The sequence below is a fragment of the Paroedura picta genome, chromosome 1 (assembly GCF_049243985.1).
Source record: "Paroedura picta isolate Pp20150507F chromosome 1, Ppicta_v3.0, whole genome shotgun sequence".
In the NCBI taxonomy this organism is placed as follows: Eukaryota; Metazoa; Chordata; class Lepidosauria; order Squamata; family Gekkonidae; genus Paroedura; species Paroedura picta.
Genome location: NC_135369.1, coordinates 173,453,156 through 173,479,585, shown reverse-complemented (window position 1 = coordinate 173,479,585; position 26,430 = coordinate 173,453,156). Strand labels below are relative to the sequence as shown.

The 26,430-nt window shown below is 43.8% G+C and overlaps 1 protein-coding gene across 4 annotated transcripts; it reads left to right on the top strand.

The window, feature by feature from the left end:
* The first annotated feature begins 557 nt into the window (after positions 1-557).
* Positions 558-25,815, top strand: NEK3 (NIMA related kinase 3). Of its 4 annotated transcripts, none has more exons than XM_077312219.1 (14): positions 558-713; positions 2,476-2,605; positions 5,880-5,967; positions 6,136-6,233; positions 10,606-10,689; positions 12,140-12,207; positions 12,409-12,495; positions 14,113-14,167; positions 15,247-15,453; positions 17,278-17,368; positions 18,486-18,626; positions 21,281-21,418; positions 24,386-24,506; positions 25,319-25,815. In XM_077312219.1, exons 2-14 carry the CDS (start codon positions 2,489-2,491, stop codon positions 25,383-25,385), a joined length of 1,362 nt encoding a protein of 453 aa, XP_077168334.1. In that variant the 5' UTR covers positions 558-713; positions 2,476-2,488; the 3' UTR covers positions 25,386-25,815. The 4 variants fall into 4 exon arrangements, with proteins under 4 accessions (XP_077168334.1, XP_077168343.1, XP_077168317.1 ...); XM_077312228.1 differs by lacking the exon at positions 558-713 and adding an exon at positions 752-886; XM_077312202.1 differs by lacking the exon at positions 558-713 and having other exon boundaries at positions 17,281-17,368.
* The last annotated feature ends 615 nt before the right edge of the window (positions 25,816-26,430 follow it).

Genomic DNA, 26,430 nt, shown 5'->3' with positions numbered 1-26,430 from the left:
TTTCCGATCCTAGTACACGCGACACTGATTTTTACCAACTATATCTCCCTTCTGATGCAGTGAATGGCTCCAAGCAAGCGTGTTTTCTGTAAAAAAAAAAATTTTAAGGCAAAGGGAATTTATTTTTTGCAACACTAGTAAGGATTTGCTACACAGCATCCAAAGAAAGAGGACTCTGGTCGACCAACACGGAATAAAAATTGTGTTAAGGGCACTAAACTGTTTACTTTGCCTGCCCCCAACTAAACCCGCCAGATTGATGGTACACTAAAGTGGGCACAACAAAGCCCAACGAGTCGTCCCCCTGCCGAGAAGCCTCAGCGTCGAGTGTAGAGTTGCCAGTTGTGAGTTGTGAAATACCGGGAGAATTTGGGAGGGGAGTGTGGGGAGGGGAGGAACCTCCCCATGCGCCTTAAAGTCCATCCCCCCCAAGCAGCCTTTTCCTTCAGGGGGACTGCTCTCTCTTGCCTGGGGCTCCGTTGTCATCCCGGGAGATCTCCAGGCCCCACCTGGAGGCTGGCAACCTGGGGCAGGAGGAGAACGACCGGGCCGACCCACTCCCGTCCTCTCTAATCCCAGAGCCGCCCTTTGGGTGGGAGGGAGGGAGGGAAGGAGGAAACACTGGCTCGTCCCTCGCCCGTCCTTTGTCGCTGCCCAGCGGGGCGGAGCTGGGGGAACCGTGGGGAGGCCCGGAGGCTTCCAGAGGAGGCGCGGTAGGTGAAGGCGGAATGGGCGAGGGGAGAAGCCCGGCCGCTGGCGCGAGTGGCGCTTCAGTGGGGAGCGCGGGGCTGGGCCGGAGGGGGGGGGCCTGCCTGCCTCTCTAAAGCGCGCGCCTTTTCTCCTGCAGGCTGGGGGTTTGTTAGCCTCCCACCCTTTTCCCTTTATTGTGAGAATACTTTTTTTTTTGGGGGGGGGGGGGAAGCCTGGTGTATTGTGCCCTGCAAACGGGTGGAGCTGTGCTCTGTGTTTTGATGGCGTGTGCAAAACGAGTCCCTCGCGGGGCAGGAATTCCTGCTGTGTAAGAGTCCAACCGATACCCCGTGAACATTGCCCCTTTCCGACTGGCTCAGAGCTGAGGCGTGCATCCTACATGCTCTGTGAGGGACTGGCAGGCTGGGTATTGAGGCGGGTATGGCTAGGCAAGCACATGCAGCCTCCCCCCTGCTAATTGAATATCATCCAATACTCGTGGCTGTGTTTGGGTGCTGTGACACAGTTTAATAATGTAACCGGATTAACTTTTGCTTCTATATTCCTACTGTCATGATGGTCAGTTCTTAGTCTGGGGAGGAGTGCTTGCGCTCGAAAGCTCACGCCTTGAATAAATCTTTGTTGGTCTTAAAGGTGCCACCGGACTCTGATTTTGTTGTGCTACTTCAGACCAACACGGTTACCCATCTGAATGTGTTAATAGAATCCAGTATGATATAATCCAAAAGTGTCTGTGGACTACAGTTGCCATGAGCCTCTGCCTGTAGACCATCTGGCAAGGGCTCATGGTAATTGTAGTCCATGGACATCCCTGGGTAATCCAACAGAGATGTGTTTTGGGCTGCTGTTTTACCAGTTCACAGGTGGTCGTTTTTCAAAGTCTGGAACCCAGTGGGTGGCTCCAGGGAGGTGGACCAATGAAAACTAGCACCAGGTTGATAGGCAGTGTGCCAGTTGTTGACAAGAGTTTGATTATACAGAGAAGGCAAGGCCCCAGACTTAACGAATAAAATAGTTTTTATTCAGAAGAGGAAAAAATTATGTAGAGCGAGCGAGAGAGAGAGACCTAACTATGTAGCTAGCGATTATCTGCAGTCATTCTTTGTTCAACTGCTGTTCTGAAGGCAAGCAGGGAGAAGTGTGCTCAAACAAGCACGAAGTCTCCTATTGAGCCAATCAGGACACTGGGGGATATAATTTTAAAATCATGATGCGACAAGCACGTTTTCTGCCTAGTATTCAAGAGTATGTTGCCTCTGGAGAGAAAGGTTCCATTTAGCCATTGTGGAAAATACTGAAGAGAATTATAAATGTCCTGCTTACTCAAGAGCAGATCAAATCACTGGGAAGACTCTAAGGATGGGGAGGAGTATGTTTATTTTTATTTATTTATGATTAAATTTGTATCCCGCCCCTCCCAAAGTCTCGGGGCAGCTATCAAAATAACTGTTTACAACACACCTGTAAAAGTAAAATAAAGTAGTATAAAATTATAAAGTGGTTAAGACCATACGATTCCTCGATAAAATCAAGAACATTGAAGAACGAAAGCCAGAACCATTATTTACGACTTACTCATGGATAGACAAATTAGTTTGGGCTGAGGGAGTTGCTCATTCGCAAAGCGTGAAGGCGACGTATACATAAAAGATTTTAGCTTAAAAACTGGAGACAAGTCAAGTGTCGGCATAAACTGGGTGTGGGGATTAGTTAGTCCCATATGAAATCTTCTAATTGTGTGTGTGTCATTTTGCTACTTTTAAGCAATTCAGTAACCATGGATGAATATACGGTCCAGTCGGTGCTTGGAGAAGGATCCTTTGGGAGAGTTCTTTTGGTCCACCATAAGAACAGAAGCCAGAAATACGCAATGAAGGAAATAAGACTTCCCAAGGTAATTATCTTTTAGCCTAATGCCGTGCAAACCTATGAGATATGAAATTTCTCCCCAGCCAGTGCTAAGACCTGTACAGCAAACCATCGCAAGGGAAGTCTAATTGGGTGCTTCCTCCATGCCAGCTAGCATGCTATTCCTTGGTTATCAAAATTCTTTACATCCCAGAAGAAGCAGGCGAGAGCAATCTAGCAACGAAAGTGCATTTAACATAGGACAAAAGCTGTAGTCCTACGTACACATACTTCCAAGCAGCTCCCATTGCAATAACTGGGACTTGCTTCTGAGTAAACATGAATAGGCTCGACCTTCCAAGTCTCAGTGAAAGCAATGAGACCCTAACAAGTTGCCATTTGCAACTAATTTATGCCGTGGGGATTCAGTGGAACTTGGACCTGATCAAGGCACACAGTGGTATGAGGTGGTAATGAGGCCGCAGAGACCATTTCCGCGCTTGTGATATCATTTGGATTTGCATTTTTAAAGGGCCGACATTTCCGTCCATTTCTGCGTTAAAATCCGCCTTTCCGGGCACAGTCCAAAATAGCCCTCTGACGTACTGCACATTTTTGGAAATTTCTGGTTACAGCGATTTCATCTCCCCAGGCGGAATCTAATTTGGGGCTACCCAATGTGGAAATGTATGCATTAATTTTTTTCCTCCCTGCCCACCATTTTGAGTTGTTTGCACACACCTGTTTCATTGTTGCCATCCTCCCTCTCCCGTTCTTCCACGTGTCTCCCTCTGTTCTGAAAAACTGGATTTGTTTTTTTTAAATGGGGGTTCATGTTAAAACGCTGTTTCTAAGTATATAAAAAGCAGCCCTGCACAGCAGCATTGTAACATTATAATAGGTACACTTTGGGGGGGAAAGAGGGGAGGCGATTGAGGGCGCAGAATGGTGGAATTAAGAGGCACAATGAAATGAAAGTGGCAGGGAGACACCATTCTGCAAAGAAAAATTGAAAGGGGGAAAGGAGCAAAGCATGATGGGAGGCTGCCTCCTTAGGACACAGATGCAGAAAGCATGTCATAAATTTCAGCCTGGGAAATGTGGGGAGCAAAGCCCAAATGCATAAAGCTTAAAGTCAACTTGCAGCATCCAACTGATCTTGGTATAACAATTACTAAAAATTTGAATAAGATGTATCAATATAAATATAAACCATTGTGGAGACAAATAAAATTAGACTTGAAGAAATGGGAAAAACAGAATAGTGATACATTCACTCGAATTGCATGGGTTAAAATGTTTATTATCCCAAAATTATCATATTTATTTTATGTATTACCGTGGCATCTTTCTGATAAGATCTTAAGGAAATGGCAAATATAAATAGACAGATTTATTTTTAGATCCAGGAAACGGAGAACAGCAAAATTATCGAGATACCATTCAGTAAAAGAAGGAGATTGGGAAATCCCATAAATTTCTTTATATTACAATGTGTACCAATTAAGACATATTATTCCTTTCCTATCTCAAGGGAAATTAACAGCTCAAACTTGGATAATTATATTTTGGAGAAAATAGGAGGTTTCCAAGTTTTATTCGGCAAGATCACTGGTAAAAATTTAAACATAAACTCTTTGTTTACTCTTCACAGCCCGATTCTTGTATGGAAAAAATGGAAAAAGAACCTATACCCTGCAATCTCCCCATTAACACCTATTTTCTGCCCCCCAAATTTTTAGCATTTCAAAGTTATGGATTAGACATTTATAGGAGACCTTGGTAAAGTCCTTCTTAAAAATATTCATACAAATTTATCAGAGGTTAGCGAGATATTAAGACATGAAAAACATTCCAGAGGGATGTAACTGGATGTTGAAACTTCAAATTTCATCCTTTCTGCAAAGGAAAGAAATTCAAATCCAATTGGAGAGACCTTTAACAGATTTTGAAAAATTAATCGACAACATAGATAAAATAGAAGGGGAACAATCCGCATCACAAACAATTAAAAAATGTGGGAATTAGACCTAAATATCACTATTAATGGGATGGAGTGGAATAAGATATTTAGGCAAGTTCCATTTAAGTCAATATCAATGAAAGTCCAAGAACGTGCAATAAAGGTAATACAAAAACGGTATTATACCTCAATTAGGGTATATCGAATGAAGAAATCTGGGGATAAAAAATGTTGGGGAGGGAACTTTTATTCATATGTGGTGGGAATGTCCAGCAATAATAAAATTCTGGGAGAAATTTTTTTTGGAAATTAGTAAAATTATAAAAGTGAAATTGGAACCTTCAGTCCAGTTGGTTCTCCTCAATTTATTTCTCAATGAAAATGCTCAATGTAAGCAGAAAATATGGGTGAACTTTCTGATTGTAGCTGCCAGGATGTTAATTGCTACTAAATGGAAAAACGCAGATAATATCTCATTAGATAATTGGCGAAAGAAAATTAGGCAGTTTATGATGTCGGAAAAGTTAACAAATAACATTAAAGTAATTCAAGGGGAGAAAAAGATTGAGGATTTCAATATAATTTGGCTTGATTTGGCAAATTACTTAAGGAAAATTTCAGACTATAAGGTATGTGAACTAGTGTTGTAATGTGTGACTTGGAATTATGATGAACAGTTGCAATGTAATAGACTAGTAACCAAGCCCGCTGCAGCTAAATGCAGCGGGCGCTAGGCACTTATTGTCGGCGGCGGCGGGCTGGTCGGCAGCTTGGTCGGCGGCAGTGGCGGCGGGCTTCTTTCGGCGGCGGCCTGACGCAGCGAGAGGCGCGAAGCGCCTCTCACCGCATCAGGCCGCCAGCCAGGGAGCCACGGCAGCCGCGCTTCGCGCGACTGCCAGGGGCTCCCTCGGGCGACGGCCTGACACAGCGAGAGGCGCAAAGCGCCTCTCGCCGCATCAGGCCGGGAGCAACTGCGAGCTGCGCTGCGCGCGGCTCACAGTTGCTGGGGCTGGGAATCGGAGGGACCAATCGGCAGGCGCTTCGCGCCTGCCGATTGGTCCCTCCGATTGTCTGTCGTGTGGAAGGGTCCAATCTGGACCCTTCCTCATCACGGACAAAGCCCACCTCAAGGCCCCTTAACCGATTATTTAGTCCGTGGCGCCCGCAGTGCCACGGGCGGTTTAAAGATGAAATGGACATTGTCTACAGGATTCAAAAGGTTTATGAAGCTACAGAATTGTGCTGGGGTGAATTTTGTTTTTGGTGGGGCGTTTCTGTTGATTGTTATTTATTAATTACAATAAAATAAAAAAAAACAGAAGTAATACCATTTTTCTGACTAACAATGTGTTTTCAGTCAAATACACAGAAATCTTGGAACGAATCTATTCTGTTGGCTAAAATGAAACACCCAAACATTGTCACTTACAAGGAATCATTTGAAGGTAAATATTCACATTTTAAAATGTTTATTTACATGATTGCATTTGTAGAATTGAGCTTGCTTTGCCTCGGGGCCTTCATGTGGGATATTATCGATGCTGTACAAACAAAATAACAGTAATACATTTTGTAATACCACATGAAATTTCTTTTGAATTCACCGAAATTAGTTGATGGACACCTGTACATAGTGATGGAATACTGTGACGATGGAGATCTCCTGCAAAAGATTAAGCGTCAGAAGGGAAAACTGTTTCCCGAAGATATGGTAAGAACAGAAGACTCCCTCTCATTGAGAATTTTCAGGGTCAGAATGGGTGAAAGCTGCTCTCCTCATCTGCCATTATGAGTGCTGTTCTATTGCCCCAAGAGTCTTCTGTTTCAGGGGCGCACCGCCTTTAGGGATCCAATCTCATGGTAATATGTGGTACATGCTCACATAGTTCAGTGAACCGTTTCATACAAAACAGAGCAGAATTTCTCAAACTGTCAGGGTGGGATGGGGTTGTGTTGTTGTTCCCCACCATGAAATTGGAAGCACACTTTTCACTTTTACTTGGAAAGTAACAGAGTAGTATATTTTCTCAGTCAGTTCTCAGTACAGTAAAGGCAGGCATTCTACTTACAGTTGCAAGAGACTCCGCTTAATATTTATTTGTTTATTCAGAACATTTTTATGGTGCCTTTCCCCCTAACTTGAGGTCCCCAAAGCAGCAAACAGTAAAAACCATTAAAACATAATAATTAAATAACAGGCCAAGAGTCGGTCTTGACTGAATGGCTAACATCATCATCAATTAATTATTTATATGGTTTTTAAACGTGTTAAACATTTATCGGTAATGTGCCTATATATGGTCATGTCACTCCACCACCTCTCCCAAAATGACCAGTGATTTCCTTCCTTCCTTCCTTCCTTCCTTCCTTCCTTCCTTCCTTCCTTCCTTCCTTCCTTCCTTCCTTCCTTCCTTCCTTCCTTCCTTCCTTCCTCCCTCCCTCCCTCCCTCCCTCCCTCCCTCCCTCCCTCCCTTCCTTCCTTCCTTCTATATACTGCCCTCCCCTTATAGGTCTGGAGGGGGTGGGAAGGGGAAGAGCCCTGGGTGGTCATGTCCACAGCTCTACTTCCCAACCATATTCTTCATGATTGTGTCACTTCTGAGGTTTCTCAAAGCCTGAAGAATGTTCCTGGGGGTTCTCAATGGTAAAAGAAAAGTTGAGAAAGGCTGGATTAGGCCATTACGCACATGGGGTGGGGAAAATTAGTGCTGTATGGGCATTTAACATACTGGCTTAAATTTTCAAGAAGTTGGTCACCACTGATCTATGCCATACATGCATACTAGGTATCAAATCAGAATAGGTATTTTTCAAAATACAAGTCTTGACAGTTGTAGAACATCCCAGGGAACTACAAACAAATGTGCTTGTGGAATAGATCTTCGCTGCATTCTTCTTGCTGTAATACCCCCTACTTCTCAAAACACTTTTCCTGATAGTTCGGACAGGAGATTGCTTGAAAAGTATTGAGTGGAGTAAGGCGGTCAGTGGAAATCACCCCACTTGCATGAAGCTAATTATGTAGGATATGTATATTGTAAGCCATCAGATATTTGCTTGAGGAGGAGTGTGAACTCACTTAATTGTTTTTCAGTATTGAAAGATAATAAGCAACCATACAGGGGTTCCAACTTCACAATTGGTTGCTTGGTACTGATTGAAATGGGTTAGGGCCGTGGTCCCCAACCCCTGGGCCAGGGACCGGCACTGGTCCGTGGATCAGTTGGTACCGGGCCGCAGCTCCTCCTCATCCTCCTCCCTGGCTGCTGCCTTGGAGGCTGCCCTGCCACTCTGCCGCCGGCTCACCTTTGGTGCTCTCCAGTGGCCACCATGGCTGGGGCTCCCCTGTTTAGAAGAAGTAGTTTTTTTATATATGCTACTTTTCACTGGAAGAGCCTCTTGTGGCACAGAGTGGTAAGGCAGCCGTCTGAAAGCTTTGCCCATGAGCCTGGGAGTTCAATCCCAGCAGCCGGCTCAAGGTTGACTCAGCCTTCTATCCTTCCGAGGTCGGTAAAATGAGTACCCAGCTTGCTGGGGGGTAAACGGTAATGATTGGGGAAGGCACTGGCAAACCACCCCGTATTGAGTCTGCCATGAAAACGCTGGAGGGTGTCACCCCAAGGGTCAGACATGACTCGGTGCTTGCACAGGGGATACCTTTACCTTTTACTTTTCACTATCTTAAGTAGTAAATCAGTAGTAAAGCAGTAAAGCAATAGTAAAGTGATAGTAAAGAAGTAGTGAAATAATAGTAAAGTGGTAGTAAAGTAGTGGTAAAGTAGTAGTGAAGTAGTGGTATTAGTAGCAATCATCGTAAAATGAAGCTGTGTGCCTTTAGTAAAGTAGTAGTAAAGTGATAGTAAAGCAACAGTAAAGGAGTAGTTAAGTAGCAGTAAAGTGGTAGTAAAGCGGTAGTAAAGTAGTAGTTAAGTGGCAATAAAGTGGTAGTATTTGGTAGTAAAGTGGTAGTATTTAAAGCATTAGTTAAGTGGCAGTAAAGTGGCACTATTTTACTAACACTTCACTACTGTTTTACTACCACCTTGCTACCACCTTACTATCGCTTTACCACTACTTTACTACCGCTTTACTGTCACTTTACTACCAGCTCACTATCAGTTTACTATCCCTTTACTATCACTTTACTATTAGTTTACATTATAACAGAGAACCATACATAAAACAGTCTGTAGAACATGTACATCGATAACCAACAATTGCAATCAAACACAACACAGTATAACAGTAAACAAACGTAATACAAAAAGGTCCAGGGCTTGTTGATGGGATTCTGAGGGAGGTGGCTTATTGAATGAATTCTGAGGGGGAGTGGGGGGGAGCAGGGGCCCTTGGTCGCTGTAGATTACGTCTGGTCTCGGCCAAATGCCTGGTGGAGGAGCTCCTTTTGGCAGGCCCTGCGGAACTGTTTAAGCTTTACTGTTTTGCTTTACTACTGCTTTACTACTTCTTTACTAGCACTTTACTGTCCCTTCACTGTCACTTTACTGTTACTTTACTCCCAATTTACTGCCACTTCACTACTACTTTGCTATCACTTTACTACCCCTTTACTATTGCTTTACTATCACTTTACTATTAGTTTACTATCCCTTCACTACCACTTTACTATTAATTTACTATTCCTCTACTACCACTTTACTATCGCTTCACAATTGTTTCACTACCACACTACTGTTTTACTACTACTTTACGATCACTTTTCTACTGCTTTAATATCGCTTTGCCACCACTTCATCACGGCTTCACTATCACCTCACTACTACTTTACCGCTGCTTTACTATCACTTTACTACTGCTTTACTGTCACTTTGCTACCACTTTACTACCTTGTCACTATCACTTTACCACTGCTTTACTATAACTTTACTACCGCTTTATGATCGCTTTACTATCGCTTCACCCTTGCTTTACTACTGCTTCACTACCACTTTACTACTGCTTCACTAACGCTTTACTTTTATTTATTTTATTTATCTATTTATCATACTTCTATACCGCCCTCCCTGGAGGCTCAGGGCGGTTTACATTATAACAGAGAACCATACATAAAACAGTCTGTAGAACATGTACATCGATAACCAACAATTGCAACCAAACACAACACAGTATAACAGCAAACAAACGTAATACAAACAGGTCCAGGGCTTGTTGATGGGATTCTGAGGGGGGTGGCTTGTTGATTGAATTCTGAGGGGGGGTGGTGGGGAGCAGGGGCCCTTGGTCGCTGTAGATTACGTCTGGTCTCGGCCAAATGCCTGGTGGAGGAGCTCCTTTTTGCAGGCCCTGCGGAACTGTTTAAGCTTTACTGTTTTGCTTTACTACTGCTTTACTACTGCTTTACTACTGCTTTACTAGCACTTTACTGTCCCTTCACTGTCACTTTACTGTTACTTTACTCCCAATTTACTACCACTTCACTACTACTTTGCTATCACTTTACTACCCCTTTACTATTGCTTTACTATCACTTTACTATTACTTTACTACTGCTTTGCTGCCACTTTACTACTATGTCACTATCGCCTCAGTATTACTTTACTACCACTTTACCACTGCTTTACTATCACTTTACTATCACTTTGTGATTGCTTTACTATCGCTTTACTATCACTTTACATATTGGGGAGTGCAGAATTGAACCTGGCATGCCAGATTAGAAGTCCGCACTCATAACCACTACACCAAAGTGATAGTAACATTCTAGCCCAATAACACCTTAGGCACCAAGAATTTGAAGATATACATTTTCAAGAGTCAACTGATTCATGAACCAGTACCTGTACCCGGCCTGTGGGTTGGGGACCACTGATGAAGATCAAGCAAAGAGGCTGCTAAGTGATGAGTCCCCCAGGCAACAACTCAGCTCAATAAAAATCTGATGCTTTAAAGGAGCATAATTTTAAGTTCATGATCTGTTTTATTTCATGATCTGTTTTAAATTGCATTATATCAAATGACCATATTCTTCTGGCCTTTTATGTATTAACTTCATACAACTTGGTCTGAACGACTGTAATAAAGTTTGCACTGAATCTATTCACCTTGTCTTTTTCCCCCTCCAGATCCTTAACTGGTTTGTCCAGATCTGCCTGGGAGTGAAGTATATTCATGACAGGCGTGTATTGCACAGAGACATCAAATCCAAGGTGACTAAAATTGCCTGATGGTTAACAACTGCTGTCCTTCCCCAATTAAAAAAAATAAATACATCAGGAAAAATGAAAACCTAAAGCCTGCTCTTTTGTAAAGTATAGCCTTCAAGACATGGCTGATGCTACTGACTCCAGGAGAGTCCCAAATCAAGTGGGTGTCTTGTGTTTGAGATTTTGTGAGCTGGGTTAAATGATGTCAGTTCAGGGTACATGCCATTGCTGACTATTGATACATGCTTTAGTGCCAATCTACATTCTCGCGCATGCGTGCATTTCTTCTTCACAAAGCTCTTTAGAACATTGTTCTCCCTGCCTTCATTTTCTCACAGCCACTACCATGTGAGGTGATTTAGGCTCATAGGCTTCCTCGGGAGGTGGTGGGTTCTCCATCTTTGGACATTTTTAAACAGAGGCTAGATAGCCCTCTGATTGAGAGGCTGATTCTGTGAAGGCTCAAGGGGGTGGCAGGTTACAGTAGATGAGCGATTGGGATGTGAGCGTCCTGCATATTGCAGGGGGTTGCACTAGATGACCCAGGAGGTCCCTTCCAACTCTATGGTTCTATGATTCTAGGCTGAGAGAATGTGGCTGGACCTACATCATATGGACACGTGAAGCTGTCTTCTACTGACCCTCAGTTCCTCAAGGTCTATTGAGATTGGCAGTGGCTGTCCAGGATCTCTGGCAAATATATTTCACATGGCCTGCTCCCTGATCCCTTTAACTTTGAAGAGAGCCAGCGTGGTGCAGTGGTCAAGAGCAGCAGACTCTAATCTGGAGAAACGGGTTTGATTCCCCACTCCTCCTCCACCTGCAGCCAGCTGGGTGACCTTGGGCCAGTCACAGTTCTCAGTGTTCTCTCAGCCCCATCTACCTCATGGGGTGTCTATTGTGGGGAGAGGAAGGGAAGGCAATTGTAAGCTGCTTTGAGACTCCTTTGGGTAGTAAAAAGTGGGGCATAAAAACCAAATCTTCTTCTAACTGGAGATGGTGGAGATTGATCTGGGACCATCGGTATGCCAAGCAGATGTTCTACCACTGAGATGCAGCCACCCAGCAAACTTCAATGGCAGAAGTAGGGATTTAAACTCAGGTCACCCAAGATCCTAATCTGACACTCTGTCGACTACATTATGCCAGGTAGGACAACGTTGATGAGGGACACCATGATTTGTGGAGTCTCTGAGGGAGTAGGTATCATTGTTGCAGGTGAATCTCCTTTTCTTCTGGTGCTTTTGACTTTGTATCTCAAAGACCGTTAGATTCCAGCTAACCTTACACCAGCATAATCTCTAGTGTACTGACAGCCAGTTGACCTGGACTATGGGACAGTGTGGCATATCCGTCTAACAATTTTTAGTTGAGTGGTGACTTACTCGTGGAGGACACTATCACGTGGAGCGATGAGGTCTGATACTGCTTTTCTTCCTATCTTGTAATACAGAATATACTTCTCACACAAAACGGAAAAGTAAAACTGGGAGATTTTGGATCTGCGCTTCTTCTTACCAGGCATGTAAATTTCACATTTGGATTGGGGCCTCTGTGCTAAAGAAATGAGCATGCATACAAATGCTTATGTCAAATAAAACTTTTTTGGTCTTAACAATGATGCCGGACTCAAAAATTGTTCAGATACTTTTAAAACTAGAATTGATGTAGAAATGATGGCTCTCATTCGCTCACAAGCTTTCTGCTTGTTTCTTGGTGCAGCCCGAAGGCCTATGCGTGTTCCTATGTGGGAACCCCTTATTATGTGCCTCCAGAAATATGGGAGAACACGCCTTACAACAATAAAAGGTAAGGAGTGAAACAAAGTAAAGGTTCTCCTTTGTCGGTACCAGCTGAATGATTCCCACACTCCTTAGTACAGTGCAGTATGTATTCTGGGTAGAATTATTCCACACACTTGCTTTATTTGAAACCAAGGTTGATTTCTGCAGAATCTGGAATCCAGGACAGATAATGGCTTGGTACCAGATGGAGAAATCTAAGCAAGTGAACACTTCTCTGATCGTGTCAGCAGGGAAGCTCAACGCCAAACAGATACTGGAGGTTTCTGTGGGCAGCTGCTCCAATCCAACCAAGCCAAACCACCCAAAGAAAACGGCATTTCATGTTATGGATCAACTGGAAGGTGACTTCTTTGCCTTCTCTCCCCTGCACTGCAAGATCCCTGGGAACAGCATAGAGGGATGTTGGAGATCTGCTGTGGGTCTGAGAATAAGTGGAAAATTGCTCCTCTTTAGCAGGCACAGAAATTCTACAATGCTTCCAAGCTCATGGGTGATCTCGCTGAGACAACAGTGCAAAGGGGTTTGATGGGAGTCTAAGAATACATGTTTAATCATATGATTTGCCCATAGGACAGCCCTTGCAGAAACCAAGTAGTGATTTATCCATATAGCACATGTAGCACGTGCTACAGGTCCCGTGTTTCCAGGGGCCCCGCATGGTGCCCCGCCTGAGGAGCCATAGCCAGAGTCATGAGACATGACCTCTCACAGCTGCAACCCTCACACCCAAGCCTCATGTGGTGTTGGTCCACTGGGCTCCTGGCTGCCCATTCACACTCCTACTAACGTCCCATCATCACCAGCTGTGCAGCAGAAGTAACAGTACCAGTTGTGCTCTGTGAGGGCCCTGCAAATCCTTAAACTGGCTCAGCTGCTATGGGCCCCACGAATCCTTAAACTTGGCTTGTGGTAGCCTCCTTTGTGCAGTTGACTAGTGAAATTTTAACAGGTGGGATAAAGAGAATAATAAGAATTGTGTTTAATTTCCTCCCCCCCCCCCAGTTTCTAATATAGTACATTCCATTTTGCACAGGTTATTATGGTGCTTATTGCAAGTCCCTATATAGCTAAGCTGAGACCACTTGATCTGGGGTGAGATTGCCCATGTTCTACAGTGCCTACATAACTTGCAAAATATCTAGGATGCTGGTGGTCCACCCTAAATTATGTGAAGGGCATATAACCTACCCAGTAGTTTTAGTTTTCTGGTGCTATGCTACACTTCTGGACACCTGAATGTAAACCTTTATTTTTTGGCTTTTTAAAATTGCCATTCATTCATTCATTCATTCATTCATTCATTCATTCATTCATTCATTCATTTCCTGCCAATCTTGACATGTGGCTCGTGGCGGGTTACAATATTGATCCCCAATTACAATAAACCCCCCAATAAAATCCCATTAAAACAACATACAACATACAAATTATGGCAGTAACAAATCAACCCTCACCCCACCATAGGCATCAAGGGGGAAGGCATCCGCTGCTCACCAATATGATGGTAGATCTTTCTTGGGGGGAGGGGGCATCTGATTTATCTCCAAAGTCTTTCATTGGTGGTAAATGTGGTATTAAACTACAGCCTCAAGTAATGGGCCTTTCAAACCTGTCTTTCCAGTGATATATGGTCTCTGGGATGCATTTTATATGAGCTCTGCACTCTTAAGCATCCGGTAAGTGCTCTGTTGTTATATATATTACTTTCAGGAACTGATTCTGGAGGAGATTTTGTGTTACAGTTCCTCAGGCTGGGTTTTTGTATTATGATCTCACCCCCTGTCAGTCTTACTAGTAATTAATTTTTAATTCTTGTGTTAAATATTTACTTAATACCCAGATTTTAATTTGTTAGACTAAATGTTTTGTGTCTATGTCCTTTGGTGTAGTGGTTAGGAGTGCCGACTTCTAATCTGGCGAGCTGGGTTTGATTCCCTGCTCCCCCACATGCAGCCAGCTGGGTGACCTTGGGCTCGCCACGGCACTGATCGAGCAGTAATATCAGGGCTCTCTCAGCCTCACCTCCCTCACAGGGCGTTTGTTGTGGGGAGAGGAAAGGAAAGGCGTCTGTAAGCCGCTTTGAGACTCCTTCAGGTAGAGAAAAGCGTCATCTAAGAACCAACTCTTCTTCATGTGGAGGAGCAGGGAATCAAACCCGACTTGCCAGATTAGAAGCCATCACGCACAACTACTCCACCACGCTGGCCACCAAGTTTTCCATCAACTTACAACCAACTCGAGGCAATTCCATGAAGTTCTGCCTTATGGGGTTTTCAAGGTGAGAGACAGACAGAGGTGTTTTGCATTCTTTGTATCAGCCCCGGTCTCCCACCCAAGTACTAACCTTGTTTCGCTTCTGAGCCCTGAAGAGATCAGGCTAGCGTGAGCGTAGTGTACACCTCTGAATTCCCCCACTGTTGCATGGCAGGCAGCTGATGGAGAGAGAGAGAGAGAGAGACTTCTAGACCAGGGGTAGTCAACCTGTGGCCCTCCAGATGTTCATGGACTACATTTCCCATGACCCCCTGCCAGCATTTGCTGGCAGGGGCTCATGGGAATTGTAGTCCATGAACATCTGGAGGACCACAGGTTGACTACCACTGTTCCAGACTACGTCAGTAATGTAGCATGTACGGCTTGGTCATTAACAGTCATTTATACCAGAACTATAGCAATCTCTTTTTATACAATGCCTCGATTTATAAATACTCTTCTTATTAAGCTGTTTTCCCCCCCTGATAAGCATTCAATATAGTTTCAGGCCAACAGCTGGAAGCATCTCATCCTTAAGATATGTAAAGGATACTACAGCCCACTTCCATCCCACTATACTTACGAACTTCACTACCTGATAAAGCAGATGTTCAAGAGGAATCCCAGCAGCCGCCCGTCCGCAAGTACAATCCTTAACAAAAACTGCTTGGCTAAGCTTGCCAGAAATTTTGATGCAGCCGAAGGAATGGTATGCTTTTGTCTCTGGAAAACTGAACGTACTTTTTTATTGTTGTTGTTGTTGTATGGACAGACTATATTTTGCCATAGTATATAAACCTAAGTAGAGCCTCTTGGGGATCAAGATTGCAGGGAGAAATATCAACAACCTCAGATATGCAGATGATACCACTCTAATGGCAGAAAGTGAAGAGGAACTAAAGAGCCTGTTGATGCGGGTGAAGGAGGAGAGTGCAAAGGTTGGCTTGAAACTCAACATCAAGAAAACAAAGATCATGGCATCCGGCCCTCTCAATTCCTGGCATATAGATGGGGAAGAAATGGAGATAGTGACAGATTTTATTTTCCTGGGCTCTAAGATCACTGCAGATGGGGATTGCAGCAAAGAAATTAAAAGACGCTTGCTCCTGGGGAGGAAAGCTATGGCAAATCTAGACAGCATCCTAAAAAGCAGAGACATCACCCTGCCAACAAAAGTGCGTTTAGTCAAGGCTATGGTCTTCCCAGTTGCAATGTATGGCTGCGAAAGTTGGACCATAAGGAAGGCCGAGCGTCAAAGAATTGAGGCTTTTGAACTCTGGTGCTGGAGAAGACTCTTGCGAGTCCCTTGGACTGCAAGGCGAACAAACCGGTCAGTCCTAGAGGAGATCAACCCTGACTGCTCTTTAGAAGGCCAGATCCTGAAGATGAAACTCAAATACTTTGGCCACCTCATGAGAAGGATGGACTCCCTGGAGAAGAGCCTAATGCTGGGAGCGATCGAGGGCAAAAGAAGAAGGGGACGACAGAGAATGAGATGGCTGGATGGAGTCACTGAAGCAGTAGGTGCAAACTTAAATGGACTCCGGGGAATGGTAGAGGACAGGAAGGCCTGGAGGATCATTGTCCATGGGGTCGCGATGGGTCGGACACGACTTCGCACATAACAACAACAACAACAGAGCCTCTTGTGGCGCAGAGTGGTAAGGCAGCAGACATGCAGTCTGAAAGCTCTGCCCATGAGGCTGGGAGTTCGATCCCAGCAGCCAGCTCAAGGTTGACTCCGCCTTCCATCCTTCCGAGGTCGGTAAAACGAGTACCCAGCTTGCTGGGGGGTAAACGGTAATGACTGGGGAAGGCACTGGCAAACCACCCCGTATTGAGTCTGCCAAGAAAACGCTGGAGAGCGTCACCCCAAGGGTCAGACATGACCCACTGCTTGCACAGAGGATACCTTTACCTTTAACTATAAACCTAAGTTTGGAGGCTTCAGGGTTGTGTAGTAGGATGAATTGTCACATTTGGAGGCTTCAGGGTTGTAGTAGTAGGATGAATTGTCACATATATTTGACTTGTAGATGATGTTCTGTAATTTGAGGTCTAGCCAGAATTCTTGGGAAATGTGGTGGTACCTTTGCTGGATTCCTGCTGTTTGGAGCAACACTGTCTTCTAGAGCTGAGCTGGTGCTATTTGCTCAATGTCCAGAACAAAAAGGAGAAAATATCTTCACTCAAAACAAAAGTCAAGAACCTTGTGTTTTAACATAAATGCTTTTGTTATGCCAATAAAGGAGCTTTGACTTTGAAAGGTCAACACCTGGGAAATGAACTTAAGCCTATACAGGGTGGAACGCAATTATAAAAATATGCCAGAATGTGTTAATCAAGTTAAAAACCCAAGGCTTTTAGCGTGACCTTAATAATACCATACTCTGGATGAAGGTTGGCTCTTGATCACAAGACACTGACTGGACACTGATCACCACTCAACTAGTCATATCACAGCAAAATAAATGTAATGATTGTTGAATTTTTGGCTTGGTTACAATTCATATAGTTCTTAAATCTTTTAAAGAAGGAAGGAAAATATCCAAGACTGAAAACTGGCAGTTCAGAATCGGAGTCTGTTTCCAAGGGATTCAGCGAAATGGGTTTAAGAAAAACAGGTACATCTATATGTAGTAATGTATGTGGAATTCATTCTTATGTGGTCATTGGTACTGAAAAGGTTCCAAGTCAAATGTTATCTTTAACTTTAACATCAGGGGTCCCACCCTTTATGAGCCTGTGGCCACCTTTGGAGTTCTGACACAAGATGGTGGCACAACCACAAAATGGCTGACCACAGGAGGCACAGCTGGCTACAAAACGTCAGGGAGCAAGGTTATGAATAACTCTAATAGTAACTCTCCAACAGTTCAGGCATAAACTCTGTTTAACAGGCGGCCTTTTAATCTGCACAGCCTATTTATTCACTTATTCTTGTATTTGTATCCCACCCTTCTGTGAAGGCTCAGGGGGGGTTATGTATAATTAAAACATGCAATATAATATCAATATACTAAATATATAGAAATATAAAGAAAGAAATCTAAATTATTATAAGTTAAAATTCAGAAGTTAAAAAACAAACTTATTTGCCGGTGTTGCCTCCTGCTCAGGGGAGAGAGAAAGGGAGGGTTGGGTAGTGATAGTAGACTTCCAGTTTGGATATGTTTGGGTGGGGAGGCCAGTGGAATTTTTGACGTTATTTTCAGGGCCCTCAACCATAGGCCCGGCAGAACAGCTGTCTTACAAACCATGAGGAACTCTCCTAGGTCCCACAGGGCTCTGATATAATTGGACAGAGTGTTCCACCAGGCTGGGGGTAGGGGCGAGTTGATGCTTTAGGGCTGAGGAACCTAAGTAGATTTTGAGTATGAGATCTTAATGTCCTTTAGGGCACGGGTAGTCAACCTGTGGTCCTCCAGATGTCCATGGACTATAATTCCCAAGAGCCCCTGTCAGCAAACGCTGGCAGGGGCTCTTGGGAATTATAGTCCATGGACATCTGGAGGACCACAGGTTGACTACCCCTGCTTTGGGGGACATAATGGGAGAGGCGGTCCTCCAGTTGCCAATCAGATGCCCTGCCGGACAAAGGCCCCCCATCTGGCCACGCCCACTTTCTAAAAACAGCTTGGTGTGTACCGGGAAAGGTGTTGGTGGGCATGATGGGGACCCCTGGATTACACAGTAGTATCAGAACTGACTGAATTAAAATTGCCTAAACCATTTCGTTAGGGAAGTGTGACGTCCCCTCAGAGGCTGCTTTACCAAGACCCCACAGACGACAGTGGGAAAAGGGGCAATCGAGTACTCTGGTCAACATCTTGGACAAGGCACCTCTGCTTTCTTCCAGTGTTACAACCAAAGAGGATGCAAGTAAGATGAGATTCTCCATCTTTGTGGGGCTATGTATTCTTTGAAATCATGGTGACTTTCACTCCAGATCATTAGAGTGTATAAAATGCAAAAATATAGGCAGTAATGTAGTGACTTAGTTGGAGAGACCATTGTAAGACGCACCAAGATGCCAGCTTAAAAAAAAATGGTAAGGGCACAAGTTTAGGCAAACATTGGTAATACAGATTCCCCAGCAGGCAGGTTTGCTCTGGTCAACACAACCGTGGTCATTCTTCTTAACTTAGTTCTCTTTGAACTGCAAGATGAATTATCTCTTGTCTTAGTGGGCACACATGGTAAATGCCCAGTTCCCTAAGCAATATTTGGGGGAAGGGGTATAAAGACCCCTGGAGGCTCAGAGGATCTTCAATCTTCTTCTACCGTATAGGGCAGTGGTTCTCAACCTGGGGGTCAGGACCCCTTTGGAGGTCGAACAACCCTTTCACAGGTGTTGTGGCAGGGCGAGCAGCTTGGCCGGGGGGGGGGGGGGGCGCCGCCACTGTTGCTGCTCCTCCTACAGGCACCTGCACTCGGCCGCCAGCGGCTCCAGCAGCGACCCCGGAAAAAAAACAATTTATGTACAATCATGAACAATGGATCTTCACACCTTTGGTCAGTTTTGGTTTAATTTCTGTGAAAGAACACTTGCATGATTTTATGGTTGGGGGTCACCACAAAATGAGGAACTGTGTTAAAAGATCGCAGCATCAGGAAGGTTGAGAACCACTGGTATAGGGTATCCTATAATAAAACTTTGGGTTTTTTAACGTATGTTTTGAAAAATCCAGGGTGAAGTCAGCTGACTGGAAAGATACAAACAAAACCCAAGAAGAGTCTCTATCTGACCAGTTTTAGGCGAACCAGAATATTTTTCTAGGTTGTCTAGAACGATCTTTCCTTTGTAAGGATTGTACCAAGTTTTGGAAAGGATATGCCCTTCTCCCCCAAGAATCTTCCACTTTGAAATGCCATGCTAATTAAATGCTGAGCACAGTTCCCCTGTAATGAAGAAGAACTGTGGGAGTTTTTTTGTACCTTGTTTTTCACTATCCAAAGGAGTCTCAAAGTGGCTTACAATTGCCTCTCTCTTCCTCTCACCACAACAGACACCCTGTGAGGTCGTTGGGGTTGAGAGAGCTTGGAGAGAACTGTGACTGGCCCAAGGTTACCCAGCAGGCCCCATGAGTCTCAAAGTGGCTTACAATCACCTCCCCTTCCTCTCCCCACAATAGACACCTTGTGAAGCAGGTGGGACTGAGAGAGCCTTAAGAGAACAGTGACTTGCCCAAGGTCACCCAGATGGCTGCATACAGAGGAGGAGGGAATCGAACCCAGTTCTTGAGATTCTTAGCCATTACGCCAAGCTGGCTTTCAGTGCCAAAGTTCACTTTTGCTCATAAATAGCTGATGCCGGTGCCAGCCATCCTCAGCTCTCCCATTCCCATATCCCTTGACGGGTGGAAGAAAAGTGACTGGGGACCACAACAATTTTCATTGTGGTCCTTATAATACAACGGAGGGCTCAGGAATTTAAAACTGGGCCTTCTGGTGTCTCGGTGTTCCCTCCCGCACCCCAGTACACACAACAAAGTAAGTTGGCAAAGGAGAGGAGGAAGAGAGAAGTTCCCAGCAAGAAAGGTTTTGGATCTTAGATGGCTGCAGTAGTGATAATCTCAGGGCTGCCTGTCAGAATGGAAGTCTAGGACCCTGGGTCACGGGGTCAGCAGTAGGCCCCCAAAAGCAAGCTGTAGATCTGCATTTGAAGTGTAGGCTATCATCTAAAAGAAGCCTCCCTCCATAAGACCATTAAGTCCAAGGTCTAATTGCTCGCAACCAGGGGACTGGCAGGGAGTTTCCAGGTGGGTTTAGTCTTTCTGGGTTTTCAGAAGTGTTATGAAAAACCCTGACCAATTCCAGGTAGAGAATGAAGAAGCAGGGTGCCTATCTGTTCCACTTTATATTTCTGGTAAGGGCTTGGAGGAGGAGTGTGTCTCATGGCTTAAGTGCCACTCAGCGTTTAACACCAACTCAGGGCGGCTGTCCCACCCCTAAGTGCCTCCTCCTCCAACCGCCTTGCCTGTCTAGCGGCCAGCCAATCGCCTTCTGCCCCCCATTCCTGACCACCACTCCCTCCTTCCACTTCCCTCTGAGGCTTGGAGGCTGTAGATCCCTTCGTTGTGAGAGCTGCCCCTGCCAGTGAGTTCCCTATCAGCTGCCTGTAGCCTTTCCAGGCCCTGGGGGGAGGGGGAGGCCATCCACAGAGTTCTTCCACTCCACCCCCCTAATCTAGCGCCCGTTGTATTCTTGAATTCAATGGGCTTAGTTTATACTAATTTCACAACATTAAATGTGTTAGCATTGGAAATAGGAGCAGGGACAAGCCAGAGAGCAAGTACTGCAGACTTCTGGTTATTTCCTACCTCTCTGTGCTGTGGTACCTTAGAAATTAAGTGGATTATTTTGTCATAAATCCATAAACAACAGTCAGATTTACACAAAGGAGAAATAAAAAGTAATACATAAAGTGTATACACACACTTTCCAAGACATTCCACAATTATTTTCTCTATCTAGTTTTGCTTTTAAAGTGAATTTATGTGGGTCACTCTTTTAATGCTTATTGTCCTTTTAAGTAGGTGGCCAGGTGAGAAAATACGGTGAAAATATCGCACGTAAGCAGTGGACCAAGGAACCTCCTGAAACTGTATTGAATATTCTCCACAACGCTGATATCAGTTTAGCTTTTAAAACGTACACCATCTACAAAGCAGGTAAATCATGTTACATCACTGGTCTGCGACTCAGGAAATGATAGGCAAGGCATATAAGAGCCTTGAATTATAAAGCCATATGTATGCTGCCTTGTGTGAGACACTGAGTATTTACACCTGTCAAACAGGTGGTTGGTTTGGTCAAGCCTCTCCTTCTTCCAGCAAAGAGATTTGCATGCAGCTGAAGTTGTTTATTTTATAAAGTTTTGGCAGAGCTAATCTAGTTTTAGTTGGATAAGTGTTGCGTTAATGATGTCACATTTATATGAGGAGGCCTGAAAGGGCACCGTTTTGTCCATCATAGATGGACAGGTGTGTGTGTTTGTGTGAGTGGTGTGGAGGAAATCCACCAGGAGACCAAAATCACATTCTTCAGTTTGCTTACTATAAATTAAGACTCTGTTGGAGCAGAAGGAAAGGGAGAAGCAGACATTTTTTTCCTGGGGATCAGTTGAATGCGGAGAGAGTTACCATCTTGGGGTGAGATGTTGCTGATCACGGAGAGGAAGGATTTGTGTTGCAATTTACTCTGGGGAGGCAGGGCGAGAGGCCAGCAAGCTCACTCCTGTTCTTTCCACACACACACACACACATACACACACACACACACTCACTGATCTTATGAGGCTGTTGTGTGTACACCAGTCAGGCTAATGTCTTCCGGAGTAGAAGCCTCATCATAGCTGCTATTATTGTTATTATTATTGTTATTATTATTGTTATTATTATTATTTAGATTTATTGCCTGCCTCTCCCGACAGGCTCGAGGCGGGTCACAACAACTAACCCCATTAAAATTCCCATTAAAACATCAATCTACTAACATGATGGCTAAAAATCCCATCCCTCCCCCAATTATTAAAGAGGTGAAGAGGAAAGGATAGGGGAGTAGCGTACACTAATACACTAATAATATTGTCCCCAGCTAATAATAGCTAATAATATTGTCCCCAGCAATCTCATCACAGTTTCTTTTCCACTTTTGTCTGCCGCTGCCCCAGTTCTAACCAGGAATTTCCCACAGAGTTTTACCTTTATTTCTTCCACTGCAGTATTTTATTATTTTTTTGCTAAATAGTCATGCACATGCATACTCCCCTCTGCTCAATAAATGTAGAATTATTTTATAAGAAGCTGAAATTAGTTTAACCCTTTCGATGCTGGTCACATTGCTTTGATCTCACTAGCTCAGCAGGGACACCATGTCTCCTGATTTCCGAACCACAGTTCGAAGTAAGCTTGAAGTCCGTGGTTTGAACCATAGGCTGGTCCGGCTGACCAGAAGAGACCCCCTCGTAGAGAACTGCTCCATACACATGCGGTGCAAAGAAGTCAGCCTTTATTGAAAGGTTCCATAAAGCAAAGTAGGACAAAGCATGGCAAGAACGGGAACCTTGACAGAGACAAACACAGATGGCCCATTCGGGTCTATATATAGCAGGGTAGTTTAAGCGGGAGAAATAGTTCCCATAGAGGAGGCTTTTGATCTAAAAGGCACGAATTCAGAAGACATCCAGTCTGCTTTCTCTGCCATTCCTGGCAGTAAATTTCCAACCCCCTACTATGTGAACCATGTACGAGGATAGATAAAGGAGAGCTCTTTGCAGCAGGGGAGGGAAGGTACAGAAACCATGGGATGGAGGAGGGGAGGGAAGGTACAGAAAAATGAAAGGAATGTGAGGGTTAGGGAGGGATAAAGGACCCTCAGGCCCGTTGAACCTCTAAGCTAACATTCTTGAGGAGATCGGGAGAATGATCATGACAATTAGCCAGCTGCCTTTTGTTCTAGTTTTGGACATAGGCATCATAGAGGGAGGGGAAATCTGGGTGCGGAAGGGAAGGGAGCATCGCATGCTGGCAGTATCCAAGCCATTATTGGAGTTCATAATTGTGATGTCCAATTTAAGACATGGCAACTTCTGATCTGAACAGGTTTTACACTCTTTTTCAAACAACTACCTTGGAGCACCTGTTTGCTAAAGACTAACGTTGGATGGGTGAACACATTATGAAGATAAATACTTCTTTCCCACCATCTTCCACTCGCTAGGATATGTTTTAGCTCAATAATTAAATGTGTCCTTAACACAGATTAGAGTTATGCTGAAAATAGTAGAAAGAAGAGAGGCTCTTTTCATATAGTCGCCATGATTAGGTTCTGTTTAAAGGGAATTAACGGGGGGGGGGATCAGCAAGGCTCATTGGTGCAAATTCGCCATGAACAAAACTATTAGGTTAAGGAAAGGAGACAGCAGGCAAGGTTTCCTGACTAAACAGAGACATTTCTTAATGAGATATATAAGATTTAACATTAAAAAAAACAGGAAATAGAGAGTGAACAGTGACAGACATAGCTTAAACCAGGGGTAGTCAAACTGCGGCCCTCCAGATGTCCATGGACTACAATCCCCATGGCTCATGGGAACTGTAGTCCATGGACATCTGGAGGCCCGCAGTTTGACTACCCCTGGCTTAAACACTGTTTATTCCCATATGAATTTACTCAACCATTATAGTCATCTCTGAAGATAGTTCTCCCCCCACCCCAGCTGAAGCTAAAAATTGTATCTACCCAAGAAAGGCCCTGCTAGGTCATGGCCCCCAAATTATGGAATTCTCTTCCCAGGGAGATTTGTCCGCACTCCTTATAACACTGTCTTGTGCCTGAGAGTGAAGACTTTCTCATTGATCATTCTTCATATTCATATGATTATGTTTAATTATTTTAAGCAGTTTTATATGTCTTGCTTAGTGTTAACATTTTTGTTTGCCACCTTGGAGCCCTAAGCTGGATGGAAAGGCAGCCTATTGAATTGTTTGCACTTTGCAGTACACCCTATACAAAATCATTCCAGTCGAAGTCCTCTTGAAATCACTGAGTTTAGTGTAAAGTAAGTCTGTAGGTCTGCACTGCCTAGTATTTGGGGATGGGGCAACTGACTGCTTTTATTTTGGTAATATTAAAAGCTTCTGATGATCCGTTGAGAGGACCGCTTAGTGAAGAAACCAATGCATCTGATGAAACAGATGGTGAAATTATGACGGAAGATCCGGAGAGAGTTGAATCAAGATCTGATGAGGAAGATACGTATGTTTCAGTCATTTTGAAAACATTGTTCTCTAGGATTTTCTTTAGGTTTCAGTGAGTGCTCCTAATTCCTGTTCCTTCGTAGAAGACCACCTACTAGTAGTCTAATATTGTTTGTTTTGTGCTTATTTTGGCATTAAAATGCTATGTGGAAGTGTTTCGCCATAGGTGTGGGGCTCTTTGAATGATAAACTTCCCTGTCTCCCCTAGAGTAGCCAGGCTCCAAGTGGTAGCTAGCGATCTTCTGGAATTGCAGCTAGTCTAGAAATTACAGCGATCAGCTGCATTGGAAAAATTGACACATTGGAAGGTGGACTCTGTGGCTTTGCACCCCACTAAGCTTTGTCCCATCCCCAACCTCCCCTCAGGCTCCACCTGCTCCCAACTCCAGGTATTTTCCAATCCAAAATTGGTAATCCTGGTACTACCAGATAAATCACTTCTGAAACTTGGGGAAACTTTAGGAGAAAGAATTGTTTTAAAGGGAGAAGGTCTTGTTAGGATATGTAAAAAGATTGTCCTGAGGAAGAAAAAATATTCCCTTTCACAAGTTCTTAGGTTGATCTAACACAAGTTAGAAAAACATCTTTATACATTGAATTGAAGAAGACTTAGATGGAATACTAAGAAAAATTGTTTACGTGGTTGTAAAAAAATTGAACAATAGATCAAATTACACAATTTTTAAGAATATTCTCTGTAGTTCTGCCTAGACCCTGGAAATTCATTTGGGATTATTAGAGAGCCTACGGTCTCTTTGATCTTTTAAAAATATTTGTTATGAAATCTGACTTCACATAATCTTTTTGCAGGGACTTTGAAGCAGAAGATGATCCAGACTGGATTTTTGAACTGAAAGGGATGATGAATCTGGAGTGATGGACAACATAAAAGATGAATAGTGAAACTGAAGAAACTAGAACTATCAATTAACTGTGATCCAAATCGAGATTTTCATACCCTGATGTTGACAAAACAGTTTGAAAGCCAGTTTCTTATGCAAGTATTCTAATGCAGGGGTAGTCAACCTGTGGTCCTCCAGATGTCCATGGACTACAATTCCCATGAGCCCCTGCCAGTGTTTGCCGGCAGGGGCTCAGGGGAATTATAGTCCATGAACATTTGGAGGACCACAGGTTGACTACTCTAATGCATATGTAAAGGTTCCGGGTGGAATTTCTTTGGTTGAGCAACAAATGTATACCAGCTGCACCGATGCTAGTTTTTTTCCTTTAGGAAGAAAAATATATTGCTGTTAAAAATGATAGTTTTCTTCTTGAATAAAGCTACTGAAAGTTTGTACTTTTGATTTCAAGGCATTTGTCAGTCAATTAAAATATAGAAACAGATACCAGATATACCAAATATATAAACAGATATATAAACAGATACCAGAAACAGGCTTTAGTGGTTAAGAGCAGCTGCATCTAATCTGGCAAGCTGTGTTTGATTCCCCACTCCTCCACATGCAGCAAGCTGGCTGACCCTGGGCTAGTCAGTACTGTTAGAGGTGTTCTCACAGATCAGTTCTATCAGAGCTCCCTCAGCCCCATGTACCTCACAGGGATTCTGTTGGCGGAGAAAAAGGGAAAGGTGTTTGTAAGCTGCTTTGAAACTCCTTCGAGTTATGAAAAATCATTTTATTGGCTCAAGATACATTTTTATTGGCCTGAGATACAGAAATTAATCAGGTGGCAAGTTGATTTTCCTTGAGTAAAACCTCATATCTTATGCCAGTCTTGGGGGGCATCAAAAAATCTGGCAAAATGTTGTTCCTGCACAAGTTCTCATGGACTAGTGCTTGCTTCTACATGTGAGCAGAGCTTCTTTATGTAGTAAAATATATACAAGAGATCTGAAACAATGAAATCAAGGGGCCATGAAATGTGGGCCCAAAACATATAATATAAAATTCACATCACGA